The following is a 21,517-nucleotide window of genomic DNA, read 5'->3' as shown; positions in this document are numbered from 1 at the left end:
AAAGCTTCTACCTAAAATTATTCCTAGTATGGAAGAGGTCAAAAGTTTTTGTATAGTCCAGATGACAAAATTTCACCATCATACGTGTGAGGGTTTGAACAGAATTCTTGAACTACCTCATTATTAGGAGACCTTTTTACTGCATTTTATCTATTTGCATAGCTGTTCTGTGAAAACTGTGGATATGGCTACCAGGACTAGACATAGAATTCCTCCTAAAAATATCCATCCAGGAATCTTGCTATTAATCCAGCTGCCTACCAAGATTATTTTGTTTTCTTTTTTTTAAGGAGGACTGCTTTCCAGAAGAGAAATCTTGCAGAAGAGAGGAATACAAAATCTATGCAGACATGTTGTTCTCTCACAACTGAGATTCCTCTCTGCTAGTGACTTGGTTTTGTTACTTATAATTCCCTAACCTCTGCAAGGGAAATACTATTTAGAAACTAACTCAGTTTATAACTGTATGGGTTTTTCCTCAACAGAAAATATAAATTCCAAGCACGAGAAGTTTGGCAGGAGGTAATTTTTCATAAATCCACATGCATAATTTTTCTCTTACTTCTGTCTGCTCAGTATAAATCAAAAATCTATATCATGTAATCCATTTTGTGGGACTGACTTTAGTCTGTATCAACTCAAAATTTTCTTTACAGTCTTTTAACAGTGTTAGCTCCCTTCTACTTCCTTTGATGTTCTTTGGTGGTCCAAGATGATAACATTCATGACAAACACTCACAAGGCTCTTTGATGTTTGCCAGAAAATTTAAACAGAGATTTATTTAAAACAACTTGTTCTAAAATACCTAACCATCATTCTCACAGGTTACTGCAGAAAAACCTATAGTATTTTTGTTGTCATCCATTTCCACAAAACAGAAAGTACAAGAATATTAAAGAAACACTTTTTCTGTTGACACATTGTTATTTAAAACTTCCTCATAACACTTAACTGATATCATCATCAGATTTCCTTAGTTTCTGATTTACCTAATCATGCTCTTCTCCTTTGTCTTCCTACAATATCAGAATATTTTTGGTGGGGAGAGACTTCCAGAGGTTGCCTAGAACAAACCTTTGCCCAGAATAGGTCTAAGCACATCAGACTGCTCAAGATCTTGTTATGTTGCAAATGTTCCTACCTTCTGATTTTAATCAATTGTTATCACTTTCTCCTTTTTGACTTTGTTTTCATTAAATTTCACCCAGTATGCACATAAGTTTTCCGTTTGTTTGGGTTTTACAATCATGACAACCTGTAGGTGTCTGGATATGGAGCAATATTGTTAAACAACTCAAATTATAAACTGTGCTAATTTAAACATACGTCTCTACATTCAAGTCCTTTTTCTTTGTTGCTGTTGTTCAGGAAGTTGCTATTTCTACCATATTTAATGCAGACTGAAGTCCTCTGTCGTGTCTCTTCATTTTCCCCTATATATATAATAGGTATATCCAGAGTTCTGCATTTTGTTTGTACCATGATCTGACAGTTTTCTGCAAACATCAGGTAGTAAATTCATACTGATCACATGCTTCATACTTCTCTAATCTGACAGTAATCCCTCAAATACTCATTTTCTTTCAAGAGGTCACTGACATTGTAACAAGAAATGCTATTTTTGAGTACTTCCTCTTGAGTTTTGCCCATTTTATCTTTCTTAAAAAGAGTATGACTGTAGAATTTAACCCTCCAACCATGTCCATCTTTCTAGAAGGATTAACTAATTTATAAAATTTATGTTTATAGATGAGGAATTATAATTATTTTCATCTGAAACTCAAGTGAAGTCAAATAAGGAATGTTTGGGCCCTGTGTAAAATATAATTTTGCTTTAAAATAGGTACACTTACTCTCTTCCCTATATTCCTCTTCTATTTTCAGTGCAGTGATGTTCTGACCATTTTTCATGTTGCTCCTCTTGAATTCCCATCCTTGCTTTAGTGGGGAGGAAGCCATACAATTTATTCAGTCTCTGCTCAGGACAGAAGGCAGACACTGTTCCAATACATTGTTCCTGTACATTTCCACTGGTTCTTATTTTTGGCTTTTGTGTTTGACAAGACTTTTTGAATGGTCCTTTAAATTTTACTGACTGTCATATTGTTTAATTGTTGGAGCTGCTTGGTAAATTACAAAGAGGCCCAAGAACTTTGCCTTTAGAACAGTAGCTTTAACACTTTAGTAACTACTAAACTTGATTATAGCAAGACAGAGCACCTTGCAAAGAACTATTATCTAGAAATACATGAAGCTAAAATGAAGTTTCAATACTCTGGCAATTGCTAAGAATGCCAGCACTTTCAGAATTATAATGTGGGAGAGATAAACCATTTTCAGTCTTTTAAACCTAATAGGAACCACCATAGTCCAGCAATTTCAGAATCACAGAAAAACAAATAGTCCAACTTCCTGCTCAAAGAGAATCAGTGAATATTGTATGTGCTTTTAAGAACTTTGTGTTTTAGAAATGCATATTTATGTATCAAGTAAGATTTAATCTAATATTCAGAGGGTTTAGCACTTTGTCTCATTGTTATTGCTTTAAAAGCCTGAAGGAGGATTTGGGGAAAAAACCAAAAACAAACCAGTAACAATAAGTGCATACAGAATTAAACAGGATTGAAATAAAATCTGTTCATCATTTTTAGTTGATAAGCAAACCTATAGAGATTTCAATCTTTCAGTGGAATTTCACTGCTATTACTTCAGATTTTTTAGTCTACAGTAAAAAAAAAAAAACCAACAAAGACTGTGTGTTACATTCACAAAATCACAGAATATCTGAGGTAGGAAGGCAACGTGGGACTTAGTCTAGTCTCACCTCCCTGCTCAAACCAAGGTCTACTTGTGCATGTCGCTCAAGGCCCTGTCCAGTCACATTTGTGACTGCCTCCAGGAATGGACTTTCTACAATTTCTTTAGGTTTGGTCACCCCTACAATGACATTAAATTTCCTGCATTTCAGTTTGTGTACTTTTCCTGCTGTCCTGTCACTGGACACCGCTGAGAAAAGTCCAGCTCTGCCTTCCTCACTTCCTACACATTGGCATGATTCTCCCAAACCTTCTCCTCTCCCAGCTAAAGAGTCTCAGCTTCCTCAGCTTCTCTTCACATGGCAGACACCCCAATCGATTAACCTGCTCTGAGGGCCTCCAATTACAACATGCCCACATCTCTCTTGTACCAAGGAGCCCATATCTGGACACCATTCCTGATGTGTCTAGAAGAGGGAAAGGTCACCTCCCTCAGACTCAGCCTGCTGGTTACAGTCTGCCCAAAGCAGTGAGGCCAAAGGTACCAAGTATCTCCAAGGATGAGGACTCCACACCATCCCTGGGGAATCTGTTTAACCACCTGTTTCAGTGTTTAACCACCCTCACATTAAACAAAACTTTTCTGCCTTTCTACTCAGAGTATCCTGTGCTCTAATGTTAAAGCATTCCAACAAGGAAATGTGTTTATACTGAAACCAGAGAATGTACCTAAATAGGATCTCATTTGTGCACTGCAAATAGAGGTTCCATTTTTCTGGCTCTGGGTAATTCAAGTATATTTCTAAAGAAATATTAAACTTAGGGTCAAACAGAGTTAAGACATCACTATATAATGTTTATAAGTTCCAACATTACTAAGGTCTCCTTGAGAGTGAAATGTTTTTAAATAGGTTTATGCAGAAAACTATTAAGAATTTACATCTTCATCCAAGGAAAAGTTACACAGACTAATAAAATCATAGAATTATAAATACTGTCAGATGAGAGATTTTAATTTTGAGCAATGTAATCAAATCATGCCTATTCTATTGAAAACTTCAATATTTTCAGCTCTGAGTTGCATGTTCTATGACACTTTCATAGTGCAGAATTTTATACTTTGATAAAAAAAATAGAGATACTGCCATAGGAAAATAATTCTGAAGGTTCATAATTATTTAGGCATAATTAAAGGAGTGCATAATTAAAGTAAGATCTAGGAATCACCACACACAGGAGTCTCTTTAAAATAAAATACTTAGTCTTTCAATTTGCTTGAAGAAAGCTTAGAAAATATTAAAATTAGATTAATTTTCATTAATGTCTGTGTTTTGGAAAAAATATAGAGCATGTATTTCTAGATTGGGTAAAGAATCAAAAGAGATAAAGATATCTTTAGAAAAGAAATGGTATCTCTAGAGTACTTTCATATATTATGTTGTAATTCCTGATTCTCTTAGGCTCAGATTTTGGTAAAATAAGGAAGACACAATCTATGTGTTGAAGTGATGGAGAACCACTACAATGATTCTTGGGATCTGTTGTGGAAAAACTTGCTATGAAATTCTGAAATTTGAGTATAATCAATATCTAAATTATATAATATTCTTCCCCTTTAAGAAATTTTCAAAAGTTATCCAACAGTTTAAATAAAAAATGAAGATTTCTCATACTACCTGAAAAATCCATTCCAGTCATTTGTTCCTGTAAGACAGATAATTTGAGTATCCTATCCTGAATTGACTCCAAAGAACAGACAGTATTCTTACATGGACATAAGTTCAGAAATACCAAATGTCTGAACATTCTAAATTTCATAAAAATTAAAGCTGACAAGATCAGTCATACACTCTTTTGTATGGATTGTTCCTCTATGCATATCTAGAATGTTTGAAAATGACCCCTAAGCTACCATCAATAAGCGAGCTATTTTTTGTTCATGTCCTCACTCTATGTTTGTGTTGTACAAGGTAACTTCAGGTAGTGTAGTGAATACAAACTGAGTTACAGGTGAAATTAATTTTGCCAGTTCCTACAAGATAAATACTGCAGAACTCAACCTGTGGGAGCTGGGTTCCAGAAGAGCACCTTGAACTCTGTGTACATTTAGCTTCCTTATAACATGAACTGGAAACTATGGTGATGCAGGAAACAAGTAATGCACTAAACAGAGCATATTTAGCACATTTGGAATCCTTAGGGTAATGGGGAGTACCAAATCCTTGCTCTGCAAAGACTAGTCACATCATTCAAAGTAGCAGATCCCTACACCCATCCATGCAGATCACAGGCTGAAGTAGAACACTGATACTTGTCCTGTCAAAGCAGCTTCCTATCGTTCATTATTTTTATCTAGATACGTTGGCTGCCAGAATGTAGGAGTCCTCATATTTTAAAGTCAATGTATTTTCCAGAAGGAAGGAAACATAGATCACAGAACCACAGAATAAGTGAAGTTGGAAGGGACCCACAAGGATAATCAAGTCCAACTCTTGGCCCTGCACAACACCATACCCAAGAGTCAGATCATGTGTCTGAGAATCTTGTCCAAGTCATCCTCAGGTTGATGCACTGACACTGGTTTTTATCATCACCCTAAGTTCAGGGTACATACTGAGGTATGTCAGTGGTGCCCCCACTGCACAGCAAAACATTGAAAAAGTTTGTGTGACCAGAAAAACAGAGCATGTGAGGGACAGTGGCTCCCTAGCTCATTGATTATGGCACTCTGAGGTGATTTTGACTGTCTTAGGAGAGAAAAGCAAATCTTCAAATTTCTGGGAAACTGTTCTGGTTGTTTTATTTTCACAGTAAAACAACAGCAACCTCTTTACCGTCATATCTGCTGGAAACAAAAGACAACCAGAGCATTGTGTTAAGGGATATTTCTGCAACTAAGTGATAATAACCTGGATCGACTAGAGGAAGCTTAAATAAGATGCACAAAAGCAAATTCATACATATCCATCACCTGGAGCTATCTGAGAAAATAAAAGGGAACTGCCTTATACAAATCAGGCAAAAGCTCCATCTCCATGAAAGTTCTTGGTTTTTTTTTCAGTTGGTGTGTTGGTCTTCAGTGTCTAGTATTGGCTTAAAACCTCAGTAGAAGCATACAGCTTCCTCTCTACTGAGCCCATAAAGTTGTTATTACAACTCTAAAGAGATTTCTCCAGATGACAATTAGACTGCAGAGCAGGAAAAAGGATTTGGTTAATAACTTTTCATTTTGTTCATTACAGCCACTTCCACAGAAGTCAATTGTGATGTTAAAATTAGAACTGCAGTTTTATATATGGTGATTCAACATAGTGAGCAGTTGCAGTATGATGAAAGACAGACATGACTTCAGAAATACCTGGCAAACACATACTCTGGGAACATCAGTGCTTTTTCAGAGCAATGGAATACAAAGTTAGCCTCTTAAGCTCACTGTACAGCACAAAGGGAGAATTAAGTGCCTCAGGATGTGATTCAAACACATCAGGCATGCTAGGCATGGGGGTGCTTAGAGCTAGAGCAATGAGCCATTCCAAGTCAAGCATCTGAAATCCCACCCTCTGCAGGGCTTAAGCTGCAGGTTTCATAACTCCATGCTCTTGGGACCAAATCACGCTCTGAAAACGTGTACACTTCATTCTTTTACACTCTTTCATTTTCAGATAAATTTGTAATGTGAATATGTGTATTATTCCATATAAACATTGTTTAGACCACCCAAAGATAAGTGGAAATCCATCCATTCTCTTCAGTGACCCAGGTACTCACACGGAGCTTGTCTTTGTATCACCAAAGAAGAAGCTGAGACAGTACAACTTCCAATTCCTATAAATTAATTTCACAAGTGTAAGCACTGAGGCATGACCATCTGAGACAGCTCACTGCACCTTTGATGTTTTGTAGCAAGACAGAATTGCCTTCCTCAAAGGCCAAAAGCAAAGGAGGTACAAAACCAGAAATTGTAACATTGGCCACAATAATCTTGATGACAATTCAGAAAAGTGACATTTGTTTCGATTCCTCTGCTGATTTTTTTTTTTTTTTCCATAATAACTGTAGAAATTGCAGTCAAAACTCCTGGGAAACTCACAAGCAACCTGGGATGGGGGGGGATGGGACCCTCCTGACAGAACCCAGCATGGCATAGTCATGGCTGACTACCAAGCAGAGATGCAGAATGAGAGACATTTATACTCTGAAGCAGTGCAGGATCAAGGGCAAAGTCTGATAGCATGTTTATGAGATACTGGGCTTCGAGGTATCCTCTTATAGAGGGGTTACCAAAACCCATTTCATACATGGACAAGTCCAAAGCTCTATAGAATTCAAACGATGCATGTTTCATTATTCATGTAGGCATCTGAGGCAATAATATTACCCTTGCTTTCTGAAAACATACCTCTTTTAAATGGAGCTTTTGGGGAAAACATTCAGGTAGGATTTATGTAGTCTCTGGACAGGCAGCTCAGACTTCCAAAGTGGCACTCTCAATCACTTATTCTCAGTAAACATTAAGATTTACTGCCCAGCAACCTCTTCCCTTTACAGCTATGCTAAGAATGTCATATTCTGTGTGAATTCATTTGTGACTGGAGGCATAAGCTATCTTTCCAAGGTGATTATAATACTATAATAATCTGCCTGTAAAACAGTAGAGTATTGAGCAACAACATTTAAGTTTTTATTTGCCCTGTCCATATAACTAGTTAGAACATTGAACTAACTACAAGACTCCCCTCTGTTGGTTCATCTGCATTAATAAATGTGGACTTCTGGACATAAAAAAATAAATGTCTGCTGTTCAAACGAGCAGTGTGCAAGCCATGACTAATTGGCAAAGTGCTGCCTTTGAGCCCTCCTAGCACTGCTTGTGGCAATGGGAAATAAAAAAGTTAAGAATGAGGCTAACAGTAAGAGCAAAGCAAAGAATTACTTGTACAAAGATTATTACTCAGCTTTGCTGTCTTGTATGTCAATTCTTTAATAAAAAAAATAAATAAAAACCCAGCAGCTTATCTACATACCTTTTCTTAAACAACATTAAGTTGCAGAATTCTAGATCTCTTATTGTGATCTAACAAGTAGACAGTGAATAGGAGACAAGTCAAGCCAGTGCAAGCACATTTGTTACGAGAAAGATTTGTGTTATAATTGAAGATATGCCTCCTGCCACCTTGAGTACAGTCTATGTATAAGAGGACTCTATGATTGTTATGGTTGCAAAAACTGTAGCTTGAGGTCTCAATCAATAAAGGTGAGTAGTCAGGCAGTGAAACTCAGGGCCCCATAGCATCATTCTGCCCTTTGCTCTAGCAAAGGAAAAAGATAAGAAACCATCATCTTCATTTTCCTACTTCCTCCCAAGCCAAAACCAGCATAAAGACAGGATTTTATCACACTGTCATACAGACTTCCAAAAGAAAGAACAAAATCACATCGGTCACAAGAGTTTTCACAATGACAACTCAAAGAACTCATAATCAACATTAATGTTAATTACATTAAGCATAGCATTAGCAGATTTTGCAGCTGCAACTGTACTAAATTTTAATAGTTAAGACATGAACATTTGAAGAGACAGAATGAAATTTGCTAGGTAAAAATTACATCCTAAACTTCTGTCTCTATAGGCAAATTTCTTCCAGGCCAGACTGATTGCAGTCCCTAATCTAAAAAATTCTGTATTCCTGCATCAAGATCCAGAAATAACCTACAGGATTTTCCTATAAAAGTAAACTTCTCGTTCTGGCCCTTCCTTCACTTTTAGATTTGCAAATCACATTAATTTTTAACTTCTCACAAGCAAGCAGAACAAAACAAAACAGGTAAAGGACTGGAGAGGAGAAAATCACAGGAAGAAAATTTCAAAGCAGGCTGCTTATGAAGCACCCACTTAAACATGTTAACCATAATTCTGAATTAGAATGCATCCTGATGCAATATAAGAGAATGCATTTATCTGAAACATGCCAGTGTTCACAAGCAATTTACTGAGCCATAAAAGAGACTGAGGACAGTTTTGTGTAATTCTAAAAAGATATGTGTGTGTATGCATACATATGCAGGTAGGTACACAACATTGCTATTTAATTTTCATAGTCAGTAAGAGCTAAACATAACACTGATCATCTCTACTGCTTGCTCAGTCACTCTACTTTTCTCAGTAGCATTCTGAGCTTTGAAAGAAGAAGCAGCTAAAATTTGCTTACCAAACAAATTTGGAAATGAGGAAAATGATCACTAGCAGAAGTATGTCTTTATAGCAAAAAGCCCCATTATAGCAAGGATACATGTGTATGCACTTTCCCATAAGCGATCTTGTACTTGCAGCTACAGATACTCCCAAACAGATTAGTGGATCCAATTTGTGAGTTTGTTTGGAATCATGGAATGGTTTGGTTTGGAATGGACCTTAAGGATCACCTAGTTCCCAACCCACTGTCATGGGCAGGGACACCTACTAGACCAGGCTGTTCAGAGCTCCCCTCCAACCTGGCCTTGAACATTTCCAGGTGTGGGGCATCCAGAGGTTCTCTGGGCAACCTGCTCCAGCATCTCACCACCTTCACAGTAAAGAATTTATTTCTAATAATCAATCTAAACCTACCCTGCTTCAATCTAAAGCTGTTACCCCTTGACTTATCTCTCCACGGTCTTCAAAAAGTCCCTCTTCAGCTTTCTTGTAAGCTCCCTTTAGGTACTGGAAGGCTTTTATAAGGCCCTGGAGCCATCCCTCCTCCAGGCTGAACAACTCCAGCTCTCTCAGCCTGTCATCACAGGGGAGATGCTCCAGACCCCTGACCATCTTTGTGCCCTCCACTGGAAAAATGCAGAAAAGCATCCAGCTTTTGATTGGCAGTTGTAGACTATTTCAGATCCAGACTGTCATCACTCTTCTACAAGCTTTTCAAAATGGCTATGAAGAAGGACTTTCTTGCCTTTCTTTTAATAGAACAAATTAACTCTTGATTTATGTCAGGAAGACAGTGCTTAAAATGAATACGAAGTTGTAGCTCCCAAGCACTTCATGCAATATTTTTGACTGCTGGAGACCTGCCACTCTCCAGTCACATGCATACTTATTCCCTTATCTGAATACTGAAGGACTTAAACAAACCTTCCAGAAGCTGTGCCACTAATCTTTTTACTTTCAGAAAGCAAACTGACATAATGAATCCACATCCTGATACACACTGTGCCCTCACAGTAGCTTAATTATAAATAATTATAGAATTTTCCTAGCTTAGTGTTGCATCATAACACAAACAAAGCTCACAGTGGTTGTATTGCCAATCCTGCTACAGTTTATTAATCATATTGTGAGGAACTGCCTACTGGATAACAAAGTCTCACGGACTTGTGCAAGGTAAGGGAACACAGGGACTACACTTCACTGGAGAAATGCCTTCCTTTAAGAATTAGAAGAAGGTGTTATGGCTTAACACAGAGTTCAGAAATTTCAAGCTGTGCATCTCCTAAAAATGAATGGAATCAAGGCAAAAAATGAAATTAAAGTAAATCTGGATTTGCAACTACAGTTCAGAATTAAAATCCAGAGAGCCAAGAAGAGATTCTGAAAGACTGGAAATGTGCAACTGTGGAACTATTTTGTAGTGCAAAAATAAGTTTAGACTCAGTTACTTAAGGTATCTAGAGCTGTAAGTTTTAAATGTGATGAGAAGGAAAGGGAAATTACATCACAGGTCAATGCTTAAGAGCTGTGGAATACATTCATCTTCTCAGTTTAATCCTAGGGCCAAACAAAGCTTCTTAATCCAACTACAAATTGTTTTAGTCACAATTTTGTATGCAAGGCTGCTTTTCCAACAGAGTCTGGAGATTCTTAAGCTATGTTAATCATTTCTTTGTCTCTGATACTGAGATTCAAGGGTTTTTATGAGTGATAGCTAAGGCTAAAGAAAATAAATGTGCATCCAAATCACTTCATGCTTAATTAAAACATCATTTGTTCAATTTGCCTTATATTTGTTTCAAAACTTAACTGATGCCTGGAGAAAGCATGCAGCAAGATCTGAAAGTCCCCAGGAACTGTTCTAGGTGCATCAAGTACTGGAAATACCAAAAATGAAGACAGTTTTCATCCATATAAGTTTAAATCCTAGATGAATCACATACCAAGAACCCCACTGTGAATTTTAGAACAGCTTAGAACAGCTTCTATTATGTGAGAATTTGTACCTTAGCATTTGCTTTTCTATAAACATATCACCATTGAATTACTTCTTTAATGGAGCACAATTAAACTTTTTCTGTTTTTAAAGGCCAATAAATATTTTATTTAAATTTCAAAATTTAATGGCAATGATTATTCTTTTTCCAGTTTCTTAGTGTATTGGTTTGTTCTTCAATATATGCCCAGGAGCTGTTGATGCCAAATTTGTATTAATTAATCTGTTCCTCAAAATAAGTAATTAAGTAACTTCTGCCAAACAGCATTCAGGGAAAAACAGGTTAATTTACCACATGAAAATGCTTTCTTTGTTCTGTAATAGAACAGTGACATGAAGAAAAACATTCAAATGAGAGAGAATGAAATGAAGAAGTGAATTTAAGGCTGTGGGAGCCATAATATGAAGCAACAAAATATATCATATCAACTTTGCCTTGACTTAGCTGTCAAGTTGTATTTGTTAGTTGTTAGTTATTATTAGTTTGTTGTTGTATTTGCCTTCTTACTGTGGACAGGTCTGTGTGTTTCCAAGGAAAACAGCAGCTATGGCAGAGCGTGCCACTCCACATAAGGCCACTCAAGCCAGGCTGGCCAAAGGGACTGGAGAGAAAACAACCCCAGGGATTTCCAAGCAGGCTGTCGAGAAACAGGCCAGCAAGTTGGTCTTGTAAAGCACAGTTAGTACCACTTGTTTAAGGAACAAATCACAGTAGTCACTCTGACAAGTAGCATACCAAAATAACCAATTCCAACTTTGCAGAAATCTTAGGTGTAGTGAAAATAATCAGAAGAAACACATTTGGGGATTTTGGTGGTAAAAGAAGCTTGAAACTGACTTCCTAGAACTTTTGAAATATTGCAATAGTCAGAGAAATACAATATAATAGTCATTATAGAACATTTTGAAATAAATTAATAATGATTGCCAAAAACCAGACAAAAAGTGATACAATGATTTTCAGTAAAATAAGATAGCTTTAAATCAATATAACCTTTAAAGCAGAAAAACCCTATACAGATGGGCAGCTAATCAGCATCTGATCTCCCTGAGATAGCTTGCAATGAGATAGAAACAAGATTTGTAGTGTCAAGCACAGGGGAAAATGGAAGAGGCAGCTCAAAATTCAGTGCTGCAATTGCTGAGAAACTATAAAAATGCTCCCACTAAGCAATGGGGGATTCTAGACAAGTTTTTGGGTCACAGAGTAATGAAACCAATGGGATTAATGAATCAAAATGTGATTCTTTGGGATGGCATAACTGGGAATAAATCAAGTATTATAATTAATGGAGTATTAGTGTCACACAACTACATTTCCAAAAATTTTATCACATTTCTCAGAAAAAGTCAAGGGAAAACACAATGCTAGACCAAACTTTAGCAGCTTTAGCAACTTTAGCAAACTTTTGTCCAGTGGGTTAGACCATTTAAAAAAAACAGGCATCTGACAAGGTACTAGAAAATGTGTCAATAAAATAATCTCAAACCCGAAAAATAAATAGGTGTATATCACAGTCACCCTTATTCACCATAAAGAAGATGCTGAACTACATGTGACTTTTCAAAGAAACAAGTCTTATGTCTGCCTATCATAACAGGACAGGGAAGAGGAGAGAAGGAAGAGATGGGAACCAAAATTGCTTCTCTACCTCCCCTCCTATAAGACCTCCAGAAAAGGCAGCAGCAAACAGCAGCCTGAGGAAACACTACAGGATTCCTTTGTAGCAGGGAAGGAAGCTCTGCAAGAGCTGCAAGGTGCAATACTTAAACATTTTGGTAAGTAAGATTCTACCTGCCAAGTCTGTTCTAGCTGTGGGGCTGCAAAAGCCACATGTGAAAAGACTTCAGGTCTACTGAATAGAAATGAACACAATAGGAACGACAAAAGAACAACTGAAAAAAAAATCCAGCAATACAAGCAGTGAGACAATAAAAAATTACATGGTGGAAAAAAAATCCCCAAATACCAAAGTACACAGCCATTATTTATTGTAATTATAAATTAACCTGGACATTTTAAACACCTTACAATGATGTGTATTAGCATTATAACACAAGGCTTTGTATTTAAAAAAAAAAAAAAATCATTGCTTATATATTACACTGTGTGTTTTGGATATTTTAATGTAATTTATTTTTGTTCAAGAGGCCATTCAGATTCAGACAGAGGGAATATCTGATTTGTTCAGAATTAATGTTTTCCCAAGCATAAATTATACTGTAAGGCAAAGTGACACCCTTGCCTTTTCATTGTGTTTCTTTGCCTGAGACCATCATTCATTCATTTTATATTATTGATCCAATGCAAAACAAAAGTGAATTAATATGTGCAAGCAGCTAAGAAGAAGAAAAATAATTTTTAAATTGGGTTTTTTTTTCTTCCAGAACATGCAAATCATGTTAGAATAAATATACAAATTCAGTCTTGAGCTGCTTCAACCTAACTCTAAAGCTGTATTAAAATACCTTTATTCACACTTTATGTAGTGAACTGAACATTAGACATTAGATCAAAGGCAAAAAATAGACTATATATTGTAGTTTTGATGTTTTCTGCAGGACAAACAAGATGAAAAACAACAGCTAACCATATTTAAATAAAAGCAAACACTGGAGAGAAGCCAGTTTTAAATTGATGGAAAGATAGGTTCAGCCGTAGAATCAATGTCATACATTTAGGCAAAAGGTGAACAGAGGAGAAAAGAAGGTCCTACTACATCTTGCAGTGCATTACATTTAGGATGTGCATTTCTTGCCATACCACAGCCTGGAAATTTTCTGAAATTTTCAATTTTAACTTTGTGGACCATGTTTCTGCTCTTAACAGCAAAGTGATGCAAATGTCTCCCCTGGGGTACAACTGCAATAATGCACTGAGATTCAGCATCCCTGTGAAAGGACCTTGTCGCTAAAGTAATTATTTTGCCCTAGAACAATCTTGCCTGCTGTACTGCCACATCCATTTCTCTAAGCTGAGAGGTGAACATACAACTGCTTCCAAGTCTCCTTTACCTTGTGCACATATGCATCCATCCCCACACTGGGACACACAGCCTAATTAGCAGGTATGGCACTGATCATCTGTTTCAACTCCCCATGCATCTTCTTCTCCAGCAGCAACTGCAAATCTTCAGGGGCATTCATCAATATTGGCAGGGCTCCTGCTGGCAACTTGCATCAGGGGGAGGATTTGCAGAACTAAAAGGTCTGTCTCCCTCCAAATTCACCACAGCTTCTCTCAAATGAGGAGACACTTCACATGAAATTCTGCCTGAAGGTCAGACCTACTCTGCTTTTCTCCTGCTCCTGGGCATTCCTACAGAGAAGTAGGCAAAATTTCCTTATGTGCTCAGCTAACTCCTGAAAGCAGAACCAGAATGTCCTCAGGTTTGCACCTTATATAATAAGACCTCAAGAGGTGTCTTCCCCTCATGCACTTTGTCTATTAAAAGCAAAACACAAAGACAGAAAATCTATAAAATCCTTCCAATCTCAGGAGAAAAAAAAAATAGGAAGAAGAAAAGAAGATTACAATAGTGAATTATGGGCCAAAAAACCAAAGATTCTAGTTTGTTGGTGCATCGAGTGATATTCCAGTGGGGAAAAGGCCTCTTCAAGAAAGACTGCCTGCATCACATAGATAGAAGTAGCTAATCTTCTTAGCCAAAGACTAGTTTAAATGTCCTTTTCATTACTCAGACTAATAATACATGAAAATTGTGCAGTGAAGGCAAAAGTAGCACAAACTCACTGTATTGGAGCAAACATAATGAAGAAGGCTAAAAAGAAAATAAACCACCACATTCTTTTATCAAATGTTTACCTAGTCATGCTGGAGCTCAAGGTAACAGGTATAAGGATTTAGAAAATGGAGATATTAACAAGAAGAAATTTGATTCAGTGGACAGTATAGAAATCTCTGTGATGACCTGCAGTACTTTCATGGTAAACCACATAATTTTAAGCTGAACATAGCTGTGAAATTCTGTGTTGAAAAATAATTTTGGTTAGTAATAGACACCTAATAAAGCCTGGTTTCTTACAGATACATGTGTCCTAGGCTTCTAGAAAAACACAAATATATACCTCAGATCCTACCTCATACCCTTCTGGATTTCACCCTTCCTTGGTGTTTCCTCAATTTTTTTATTCTGTTTTTTAACAATCTTCTCGATCCAGTCTCAATCCCCTTTCCATAAACAGCAGCTGGACATGTAGGACAACATAGCACAGCTGGCCCTAAGTTCTCTGTGCCCATACTGCAGCCTCCTCTCCATTCATATGGATCTCTGTCCACAAAAGCTCATTTTCACAGAAATGTCCAAAAGCTGACAATCTTTGGGAAATCCCTTGTTAAAACGGGGTTGCAATTGGCCAGTGGTCAGAAATTCCTAGGAGGAACTGACAGTGCAATCACATCAGCCTTGTTTCAGAAGGAAAGCAAAAGCTAAACATCACTGATTTTCTTGAACACCAGCAGCCTTTTCAATAATTCAGAGATGAGATCTTGAATACCTATGGATCCCTGGTACAAAAAAAAAAATCCCAGGGTAGGCTCTTTAATATCTAATCACATGAGAACCAGGAATTTTCCCTTTCCAACTCCCATTTCTAACACAGGAACTCATCCTATATTAATATGCTCTAGAGTGAGCAGTAATACATCATGATTAGGGTACCTATAATTTTGTTAGAAAACTTTCCAACACGAGATGCTGAATCCAAAATAAGGTTCCTCAGTTTTGAATGTCATTACGATCTAATCACTGTATTGCCTGAAGGAGTTACTTGCCTAGAAGCCAGCAGTTATGACTAGATTACATAAAATATGTAGAAACAGAGGATATTCTGAGGAAGCACAAACATTTATATTTTGTTTCTGGCAGAAGCTTATTTCCAGAGTTAAATGAAATTGTAAATTAAGCAGGCTATAAGAGAATGTCAATGGCACAATGGCTGAAAAAGACGAATCTCCAAAAATTGAGTTCCACAGATTAAGAGAGATGACCAGTGTGGTCAAAATCCTCATGCTGATTGAATGTTTGTGTTAAAAAAACAATTAGGAAAAGTGTGCTGAAATAGAAGAGAATGGCTGAATAGATATCTCCTCCGTTTCACACTAACTGGATACTGGCAGGAGTGTTTTGATGTACACAATAAAATATATAACTTGTCTTTTGCAAGATATTAAGAGATACTATTCATGATTCTTCTCCACTCTTTAATTGCCTTGAATACTCACTGAAAGAGAATGGGGATAAGATTAATATGGAATAATTTGACATTGATGTATTCCCCTTACAGAACAGCAACTACCCAGTATTACGCCTTTAAGGCCCACTCTCAAAGGCACAGGATATTATGGGCACTTTTAAACTAAAACACCGAAAGCTCAAATTGAATCCACTCCTCAACCTCAAAGATGCAGCTGCAGACTCCAACCCATATTCAGACTGCCACTCAACAAAGGACTGCTGCCACACAGAGATTACCCATGGAGAGGCTTTTCATTTGAGAGGCTAAGGAATGGGTACCTGGATTTGTCCTGCTAAGAATATCTGTTCAAAAAACATTTTCCAAGTTCTGTCACCTAGCATACTTAAGTGAAAGTCCTTCTGGATGACATAAGACTTTGCAGACTAAAACAACTTGCTCCTTTCACAGATATAAAATGCTCCATTAAAAAATAATTCATTTTATTACAGTAAGAGATAATTAAATCAGCCAGCAGTTGAAGGCAGCTAATTGAGAACACAAATTCCCTTTCTACTCTTGATCAATACTAAATTAGAATTTGTCAAGATGGAGAAGGAAAGAACCAGTTTTTTGATATGACATGGAAATAAGGCATGTCACCTTCAGACTGAGACTTTTCTCAAACTCTCTAATTTTCCCTATTTCACATTGTTGCAGGCTGTCAGTGACCTGATTTAGCCAGTTAAGTAAAAAAGACACTATCATTATCAAAAGCATACAGTAAGGAGAGTAGAGACTGAAGACACCTTGCAAGAATCTATTTCTTTCCCCTCCCTCATCACTACTGTAATTGCCTGAGTAGAAAATGCAATATGAAAATTTCCAGCACTCTTAGTATCTTGTTTCACTGTTTGCTTTTGGCAAATTCTTACTGTAGACAAAGAAGAAGAGGCAGAAAAGAAAAATTCATCCAAAAAGAGGAAAAGTAGTCACCCAGTAACTTGGAAATCAGGGCTAAAAGGCTTTCAGAATGGTTTTGCAGTCAGCAAGCCTCATATTGTATTTGCTCAGGAAAGTAATTTTTCTTTTAGTTGTTATATTGTGTTATTCTTCTTTCATCCCTATTTTTCCCAAGACTATCAGTATCATCCTGCATTTCTCTTGCATGTAAGAGAGTCATCACTTTGCTGAACCTCATGACACCTGTGTAAATCAAATCAAATCAAATCAAATGTTCCTGCTAGGGTTAAGAGCTTTGTTTTAATGACTACAGGCACCAGGCCAGGAACAAAGCTTTGGAGTCAGACATCCAAAGGAAAATCCCCTATACAATGTCAGGTTAGTTTTTGTCTCTGTGCTGTTTTCCCTCTTCCTGACTGCAACATGAAATGACTTCATCATCATCATGATTTCATAAAACAATTTTATGTGAGTTTGGTGTGATTCCTTGAGGTGAAGTCTCAAGTTTTGAGGGAGGACAGCCTTGTATTTTATCAGACTGAATATTATTGCTCCACTTCTGAGAACCAGAGATTTCTATCTTCTTCTATTCAAGTTAAGCTTTTAATCAGAGACACTTATGACAGTGGATCCTGAGGAGTGGAAGGATTTGTACTCTGTTTCCCCATTATCTTATTCATGCTACATCTGCTGATTTGCAGATACACATATTGCTGTCACTATATGACATAACACTTTCACAAACAATATTTAGATTATTGCCATTGTTGCTATTCCATTTACTAAGCCTTGCCACACTTCCCAGTCATGCTGTTGTGGTTTTTTTATCATTCAGCCAATCAAGATATTAAAACAAGATAAAGAGCCATTTTGTCATGTGAGGATTTATCTAGTGTCCACAGGATATTAAGCCCAAGCAGTCAAGAATAACTTGGTAAGCTGATATAATACATAATATTTAAGACATAGTCACAGCTATAGTGGTTAAACACAGAGAAATAAATGCTCTCTGGTAGCAATACTTCATACCATTCTGTGATTGACATATACATTGATAAATTCAGGAATTTAAAAGCTTTCTAATCACCCTTTCTCAGACTGAGCAACTTCATGAACAAATTGATTTCCAGATTGTATCAGGCAGAACTTGACTGCAAACCAAAAGATTTTTAACACAATCAAACCCAGCTGTTTAAAACATCCTACATCATACAGAAATTCGATGTGACAAATTAAAAAAAAAAAAAAAAAACAGAGCTCCAAACATATACTTCATTATAGGTCATGAACTAGGCTAATTTTAAGAGAGAGTGTTAAAGGCTAGTTTCAAGGCTTCTTTTATTTTCTCCATTCTCCCCAGAGACACACTATTATTTGGTTTCCACAGAGGAATTACTTTTTATATCAGAAAAAAATCTCAAAGAAGAACGAAAAAATATCTGATCTGACAAGCATTGCAAACACAGTTAACAAGCTGCTTTAATTATCCTCCTAAGATTTTCCCATTTGTACTCTGATCATCATCTTCTTCACAAACTTAATTATGCCTCATTTGTTCTTGCTGCACTACTCTCAGTAAGTATTCCAGGTGGAAAATAGGAGCCTGTTTGTAACTGTAACCTCAGGTAATTGTTTTGTATTTTTTATTTTGCTATAGAATAATTCAGAGTTTTTAAGGAAAAAAAAAATATACAGGAGTATCTTTGGGCAATATGAATATTGAGTAGAAAGCCAGGGTATTTCTACATCAGAAAAGCAAAGCTTGATGGCTATATGATCAGCCATCCATCTGAAAACTTTCAGTAGTCAGATGATTGAATAAATGAAGAAAATCATGCTGTTATCATCTGCATTTTAGAGATTAGTATTAATAAATTCTGATTCCTCAGCAGAGGAAACCTTTCCACAAACTTGACCTTTGAGAAAGTCAGAAAGAAGAACAACTGGGAATAAATGTGCTTTGTGAGTTAAATACTGAGACGTGAACCTAGTCACTATTTAGAATTTATGCACTACCAGCACTTTTCAAGTGCATAGGAATTACTGTGTTCTGACTGAGTACAGACTGAGTAAATACCCTGAAGTACCATAATTTGAGTGCTGATGAGTTTGTTCTAGCTTTTCAAAAGTACTAGGTTTGGCCCCCTACCATGCCTGAACTTGATTTCACCTAGGTTGCTTTTTGAGATACATTATTTTTATTTAATTAACCCACTGAGACACATAACTGCTGCCCCAAACTCACAAGCATTTTTGAGTACAGTGAAATGCCAAGCTTTAAAATCTAGCACTATATACAAGTCACTAATCTTTACACATTAACAGGCCTTCAAAACTGAAACATAAAAATTACACAAAATTCTAAGCTTTAAAAGCATTGAAGCTAAGTTTCTAATTTTTTTTTAAATCCAGAGATACAAGACAGCATTAGAATATATTCCATTCCATGCCTTACCTGAACCAAATTCCATCCCTTCAGAGATTCAGCGATGATAGAAGTAACAGTTGCACATACACCACCAAAAACCATCAGATGATTAGGTCCAAATTTTATTGCATCATAGAAGGCTTTGAGTCCTTTTGCATTGTCACACTGGAAAAAAAAATAGAGAGACAATATTCAATGTCACAAATAAATTAACTAAGAAATAAACTGCTGAGTAGTTGGGCAAGGAAAAAAAATCAGGGGTTCCACAGACATAAACATAAGACCTAAACATGAAAAGTTACAGCACTCTCTTCCGGACTCCTAATGAGCCATAGTAAAAGAACAGCAAAATGTCTCATTACATTCTACAAAACCAGAATTTTGCCACCATTTGAGAAATAATGAAAAAGTCCAATAACAAATGGTTGACCAAAATATTTTGTACATTTAAAGCTACAATTTCCCAATGCATAATTTGTAATGTAACACTGGATTGTCAGCAGGGCTTCCACAGCTGGAGGAAAGTTTGACACAACTGATAAAGTTCTATCTTTAAAGAAGACTCCTAAGGAACTTCTACTTAAAGTCCAACCTCAGTATTATGTAGAAAAATATGTAGCAGAGAGCCTGTCATTTAGAAGCCCCAAGTCTTCAAAATATAGCAAAATATTCTTTTGTAGTGCCAAGAATTAATTGTTCTTCTCTCATAGCTCACACAGCTTTGAGTGGTAGGCCAGGCTAGATGACATTCTGAGATCCTTCTAACCAGACCTGTTTTTGGCTTCCCTGATAATTAGTTTAATCATTATTTCAGGTGTAAAGGATTTTACTGTAAACTGAGACCAGGAATAAAAATTTAGGAAAAAAAAGGCTCATACTAGTCACTATTGCAAAAGATATATCAATCCTTGAATAAAGCATTATTAATAATTAATAATAACCCTAATTCCTAAGCTTGCAATGGAGTATTAATAAATTATGTGCCTGAAGGTTGAATTTGATTCCAAACCCCAAACCATACTGGAAGTCAGAAGTATCAACACAATATAATAGTGGCTGCCACTGCTCCACTAACAGCCACTCCTTTCTCTTTTTGAAACAGAAGTTTTCTGTCCTCTTTTGCCTCCTCTGCAAAGTCTTCCTTGAATGTACTCTTTATAAGAACTATCACACACCAGCCTCCAATATTTCATTATGACTATTCAATAAAACAGTTCATTTACTATCAGCATCCACATAGTAATTGTATTGCATTCTGCAGAGAGAATAAAGATTTTGACTAAGAAGTTTGGAAGCTTATATTAATCTCCTTACTGAATTAATATACTAAAAGAAAAAATATTATATTTGCATTCTATCTGCAAGAATAGAATTATTGCTCCCACTTATTCAAAATGATACAGATATTTAATGAATAGACTCTCTTAAATTGCATAATATAGCCCAATGCGTTTCTTCTTAATGCAGAAAAAAACCCCAAAACTTCTCAGTACAGCAGAGGCTCCCCTGTCAGTTTAATGTGCGGGTGATAAGCTCACATTGTGAGGGAATTAAGACTGTGATCATTGGAAGAAGCAGCCTTCTCCATTCTCACTCCTTCACTCCCTACTTAAGGACCAGTTTATTCCAAGTGCAACCAGAAGACACAGCTACTTCTTGAATCTGAAAGCAGGCAAGGACAATACAGCTTTAGTATCTGCACTTAATTGCCATTTAGCCAAACCTTTTCCCTCATCCACCTTATCATATGAAGCTGCAGCAGAAGAGACTGCTGAATTGGTTTTCATACCAACTTAAAACCAGTTAATAGAATTATTTTTCTTTTTTTATTAGGTCACTTTTAAAATGTATCACTAAGTAGTACTTTGAGAGGAATACAAGCCATTTATGAAATAAAAATTATATTAATAGTAAAATAACTGTCTAAAGTTACAGTCCATGAAGGGGCCACATACATGAAAAGTTATGAATAAATAAATGATAA

General features: G+C 36.5%; 1 protein-coding gene across 2 annotated transcripts in view; it reads right to left on the bottom strand.

Annotated features, from left to right (window-relative positions):
- Positions 1-21,517, bottom strand: part of GABBR2 (gamma-aminobutyric acid type B receptor subunit 2) — a 450,589-nt gene that overhangs the window by 328,072 nt on the left and 101,000 nt on the right. For both annotated transcript variants that reach the window (XM_085573703.1, XM_085573704.1), the window contains exon 2: positions 19,561-19,698. In XM_085573703.1, coding sequence (XP_085429829.1) covers positions 19,561-19,698 — 138 coding nt within the window. The remainder of the gene's footprint in view (positions 1-19,560; positions 19,699-21,517) is intronic.

Source organism: Lonchura striata, chromosome 2, assembly GCF_050655825.1.
Source record: "Lonchura striata isolate lonStrDom1 chromosome 2, ASM5065582v1, whole genome shotgun sequence".
In the NCBI taxonomy this organism is placed as follows: Eukaryota; Metazoa; Chordata; class Aves; order Passeriformes; family Estrildidae; genus Lonchura; species Lonchura striata.
The sequence above is the reverse complement of the archived record's forward strand: the minus strand, read 5'-3'. Positions and strand labels throughout refer to the sequence as shown.